At 43.6% G+C, this 5,768-nt stretch overlaps 1 protein-coding gene across 1 annotated transcript; it reads left to right on the forward strand.

Annotated features, from left to right (window-relative positions):
* The first annotated feature begins 1,567 nt into the window (after positions 1–1,567).
* Positions 1,568–2,104, forward strand: LOC147886445 (uncharacterized). The gene has a single exon (XM_087395251.1). It carries the CDS (start codon positions 1,568–1,570, stop codon positions 2,102–2,104), a length of 537 nt encoding a protein of 178 aa, XP_087251377.1.
* The last annotated feature ends 3,664 nt before the right edge of the window (positions 2,105–5,768 follow it).

The following is a 5,768-nucleotide window of genomic DNA, read 5'->3' on the forward strand; positions in this document are numbered from 1 at the left end:
TCAGGTATCACTTGGCCTTTTAGGTTTGCCAATTATACTTGACCGTTAAAAGTCCTCAGTGAGCTTCTAGGGCCCATCCATCTAACCTTGAGATTGTTCTTTTTTTGGCTCAATCTAGCTTGGTATCATGCAATAAAACAAGCATGCCTTTCTTGAGAGACTCTTGTACAATGTGCCAATCGTGCGAAGCTTTCCTTCTTCATGGAATTACTTATTGTGACTAGGCTACTTGGATGCACTGTGGTGCAATCATCTCCTAATTGCCTTGGGCTCCCCAAGCTGATGTATGGTTGCTATTCAGAGACTCAAAACCCAAAATTCCAAGGGAAAGGGGTTAGATTAGTGGTTATTGTATATGTCATCCGATATGCCTAAATGCAGCATGTAGCTTGGTATCCCGATCTCTACAAGGTGCTTACCATCATGGTGAATATTGTCCTGAGGATGTTATCGGTTGACTCGAATTTCCTGTTAAACCAAGGATAATGTGTAATTGCAACTTGGTTCATGACCATGAACTCAATAGTCAAAGTCTGAAAGACTTCATTCATGAAATGTGTACATTGGTTGCTAACATTTTTGATTGGGAGAGTTCTTAAAAAAAGAAAGTGTGTGTGAGTGAGTGTGTGTGTGTGAGAGAGAGAACCAAAATAGAAGGGGGCCACTTGGCAACAAAGTGTGTGGGACACTTTTTAACAAAAATGTAACCAGAGCGCTCCCTGGAAGGCAGTGCTAAAAAGTGCATGGCAATGGCCGTTTGATTGCATGGTGGAATATCGATGAATTGGTGGCACAATGAGCACGTGGCGATCGGGTGACAAACACGTCGCCACCTTTGAGATGTGGGAGGTGTGGAGGGACTTCCGACCACCCCCAAGAATTGCATGCCGCTAGATTCGACGGTGGGTATGTGGACATTGTGCCATCTCATGTGAAGCCGAGAGGGGAAGTTTTGAAAATTTTCTCTCCGAGCACTTATCTACCCCTTATCTAAAACCTGATTTCTTAGAAACGCCTTCTCTAAATGCCCTTGTCGCTTTCCTTGCCCATCTGGATTCGGGATTCTCGAACCTCTGACTATAATAAAGCCACTGCAGCTTTCAACGTCTCTCTCCATGTTGCTGTCGACAGTCGCAACGATTCGTATCGTGGACGATAGACACGACGAATCTTTCTTGGCTTCAACATCCTGCAGAATGCAGATCCTCAGTTTTTGTGCCGTTTTCTCGTCGTTTTCGCAGTCAAGCGCGTCGGTGTGAGAAATCGGCGCGGAAACCTCGGATCCGCAGGTTGTTGAGCGCAAAGATTCGTCTTTTTGTTGAAATACGCAAGCCACGCCATATTTGTAGCAGAATGTGCTGGCAGTAACAGTCTTTTTTCTCCGGGTACGAGGCGAGCTTTCCACGTATTCGTCGTTGTACACCGGTGTTTGCTGAGCTGCCTTGCTTCTTGCTTGAACGCCCCTCTTGCATCCTTTCACGAAGGCTAAAGCCTTAACAGGATTGCACAGAGCCTCAGTCTATTGGCGCTATCTTTGAGCTCCCACTCGAACTAAGCTTCATTCATCATGGCTTCCACACTCGCAAATCTCGTTTCTGTTGCGCTTTTCTTCACAGTGCTTGGACTGGCAAGAACCGATGCGCGTCCAGCCAAGATTTTAACTTTTTACCTACAGCAACAATTCGGTCTCAACGAGTTCGGCATGGTACCCGCAGCTCGACCTGCTGTGAATGGTACTAACGCGGGGTTTGGGTTAGAGGTTGTGTATGAATTCACCATTACGCAGACAAACGATTCATCGTCCAAGATTCTGGGCTACGTCAGGGGCACTGCCATAGTAGTCAACGACACTGCAGCTTCGACGACCTTCTTTGTGAATAACGTGATCCATTACGACGACGGTAAAACGAAGGGCACGATAAGTCAACAAGGCGAGGCCATCTTCAGCATGCCGCCTTGGGAGTATTCCATTGTGGGGGGTACTGGACATTTTCGAAAGGTGTATGGCTACAATATCGGCACTTTCATATCGTCTACTCCTACCTCGACCGGAGGTCCGCACATCGTGACGCACTATGAGGCGCACTTGTTTTTTGCTCGCTGATCTGCATTTGCGCGCTCGTCAAATCCTTCCTTCCAAGCGTTCCGACTCATGGCCTTCAAACGTTCATCCAATGATGGTTCTTTGTCTGTAGAGCTCAAAACAGCTCCTTTGGTGCTTTTATTCTCCTTGAGCCACATCAAGAATTTGCAGCAGTCTTTCTTGTTGTTGGTCTTGGTTCATATCTTCTGATGACTCCCATAAGCTGCTATTCTCCACTAGCTTTTGAATTTATTTCTTGTGTGTAAGCCTCTGTCTTTTAGAAAAGAAGAAATGTGACCATTAAAACAAATGCTTCTTCTTCCCACTTTAATGCTTTACGTCTATCTATTACATGGGAAAAGTATCCTGAGAGAGTGGAGCAGGGAGTTGGAATTGGAGTGGGAAGTGGGTTTCATTAAAAGGAGTTGGTGGCCGGTTATGAAGGTTTATAGCAGGCCGCATACTTGATGGCCGGGTGGAGAATTACGGAGGTTATAGCAGGTTGCATGGTCGACAGAAGCTTTGCACGCACTATGGACATTGAAGATAGCACCTTCCGTGCACGTCGACCGGAGCGACTCCTTGGCATTTGGATGCTGTGGAGAAGGCAGGTTGCAACGGAAGTGGGTAGTGAGTGACGTTTCCAGATAAGGACGTTAACAATTTCGTGTCGCTTCAGTGGTATGGAGGACGTAGAGAAGTGTGAATGTATTTGCTTGGCTAGAGTTTTGACGTGGAGTAGTGTGAATGTGTTTGTCTGGCTTGCGGAGAATATGTGTGGCAGCGTTTTGAGAGCTGGTATTTTTAATTCCTTTCAAAAGATGTTGTCTGGATTGTGAGGAAAATGTGCATCCATGTTTAATGTGGGGTATTCTCGGTGCATGTGCGCAAAAAAAGGCGTTGTCATTGATGAGAGTTTCGAAGCCACAACAAGATTATTCGCTGTCCAGTGTGTCGTGGTGGGTTTATAGTTTGTCGTTGTGGGTCGAATTTTCATCCAGCACAGATTGTTCCTGTACTCTATCATAGAGTGAAATCAAAACGGGACTGTCGATCGTGGTAATGCTATCTCTTGCGCCAAGTAATATGTGGTCGGAGTTGTTTATTAAGAAGTTCAATGCTAAGTGCTGCATCTTCGATAGCATGGGGGTGCATTTGATGTGATACTTAGCTGCGACTAGGTTTTGGAACATTTGAGGTGAGGCGACTCGCTTAGGAAGAAGTCCGGCTCATACATGTGCAATGATTTTTTAAATGTCTCAATGGAATGATTGTGTATTCTTGGCACGTCTATCTTGTGTCTCCAATTATTTTTTCCACAGGAAGTGAGAACAGTGCGGTGTCTTCACATATGAAGCACTCATCGATTCATCATTCATTGGGAAAGTTGCTTGAGGCAAGATGGACATTGTGCGTTTTGGTAGGGAAGCTACCGCTGTCACTTCTCCTATGCAGTTTAGTAGAAAATCTTTGCATTGCAAATTCTAGGAGATGTAAAAAAGTCCGAGTGTAACATGTGGGTACGACCTCCAAACTGAGTGGTCATTATTAAAGGATCAAATGCACCATATATATCCAACCTTGGGAGAACTCTTAAGGTTGCCAAATCAAGAATTTCATTGATGAATTGTTTGGTTAGATTGGGCTATGATTAAAAGCCGTGTTGGAGATGTGGTGCATGGATAACAGCAAGGGTAAAAACATATACATTAGGAAAAAAGGGAGCTCATTTTGGAGCCTTTTATGGTTTGGAAAAATAAGCTCTCAACCAATCAATAGAGGGCCAACGCAACATTGGAAATTCACGAAAATAAGAGAAAATAGAAAAAAGAAATAATACTTTATGTAGGTACAAGCGTGCTACAGCAATGTGGAGATTGGTTTTTTATTCTCACAAGATCTTTGGACAAGAAGATAGAATCTAGTCTGACATTTTATCTAACAAGGGCCTTCCTGCTTGGTGATATCCTATGCATTCACTGATTGCATATGTCAGCATATAGAATTCAATGTATATAAATTTTGGAACAGGCAAAAGGAAGAGACTGGAGCAGAATGCTGATTCTTCCATCACAAAACAAAAGGAACCAGAAGAGGACAAGTCTCCAGATTTGCCCCTATTTGAGTTTCTTCACAAATGCAAGGCTCAGAGTAACTTCCACATATACCACAGTATTTTCAACATGGAGTTCACAATGAGCTCTATACTGGAGCATCACAAAGATTTTCTTTCAGACCATTGGGATACCTTCAAAGAACTGATAGAGGCAGGAAGAATTGTGGAAGGTGAAAAGGTATTTGTGCATATAAATCATATTGTCTCCATTGACAGGCTGCGGTACCATGTGAATAGAAGATTTGAGAGCCTGCCTGATCAATATAAATTCAACTGTAACTTGCACACCAGAAAGTGCAGAGTGCTTGAGGAAACCATGGCATTCCTTATGTACATTGTCTTCAGTCAGGACTCTCTGGATGAACAATGGCAGGAGACTGAAGAAGAAGACAGAGCAAGAAGAAGATATCAACCTTCAGGATGAGGGGTTGCAAGTGGCTGCTCTTGACCTTGTTCAACTGAGGACAAAAACTCTTAGGGGAGTACAGCCAGTTGAAGATTTTGATGTTCAGAGCAGCAACTATGCAGTGCCCATGCTTCCAGGTGTCTTGATTAGTGGAAAAGATTATGCTTTCCTCCATGATATAGAGTGTATGTTCAATTTGAGGGAGGACTATGCCATTTCCCTTATTGCCCAGGCTTCAAGGCTTGACAAGGAGGTTGGCATAGAGGATGACCATTCACTACTGGCTTTGGAAACAATTTTTGATCCTGCAGAGGCCCTTACTTTTTGTTTCAAAGAGGCTGAAAAGTTCCAAGAGCCAGATGAAGCTGCCTTCCAGCTCACACAGGAAGCTATGAATCTCTCAGCACTATACACGGAAAAGCTTAAAGAAGAGGCTGAACTGGAGGGGAGAGGAATAAATCTTTGGAAAGATGAACTGCTTGTTGCTGATGAAAATGAGAAGGTACTTCAAATCAAATACTTTGTCTTCTGCTTAAATGTTTTGTAGGTTGTGTATTGTCTCACTCCAATCTTTTGATATGTGGCAGCTACAAATTGAGGATGACAAATTTCTCCAGAGATCAAGTGGAAGCAGGCCGGTTGGGTTTCGCAAACTATCAAGCCTAGCTCATTATATTCATGATCTAGGCAGTGCTAAGATCTTTACCATAGGCAGTTGAGCAACAATGGAGAAGCCATTGTTTACTTCTTAAAATGTTTGTCCACGGTTTTAGGTGGACATGATCTTTCATGGCAAAAGGAAAATATAATTTTGATAGAGAGGTTGTCTGCCATAGATATATTTGGAGATTATGTGAATAAGCAGGCCTCTAGGGCCTCTTAATTTTTGTCTTACACTTCTTATGCATTAGCATGTGGTGTTAAGGAACCCAAATGTCTAGAGGGCTATGGAAAACACAAGCTCATAAGGTTTCGAGAGCCACCCAGGATTGCATCAGGCGACACAATCCAAGAAGAAGAACACGTGGAGACAGCTGAAGAAAAGGATACCCCTCCCAGACAAGCAACAGAGGCAAGCATTGATAAACAGACAGTCGACATCAAGCCAATAAGAAAGAAAAAGACTCCAATCAAGATCAAAAAGAGAGTTCCGATCGGCAGGC

This window comes from Dipteris shenzhenensis, chromosome 24 (genome assembly GCF_047967505.1).
Source record: "Dipteris shenzhenensis isolate YYH24624 ecotype China chromosome 24, Dip_SZ_1.0, whole genome shotgun sequence".
Lineage (NCBI taxonomy): Eukaryota > Viridiplantae > Streptophyta > Polypodiopsida > Gleicheniales > Dipteridaceae > Dipteris > Dipteris shenzhenensis.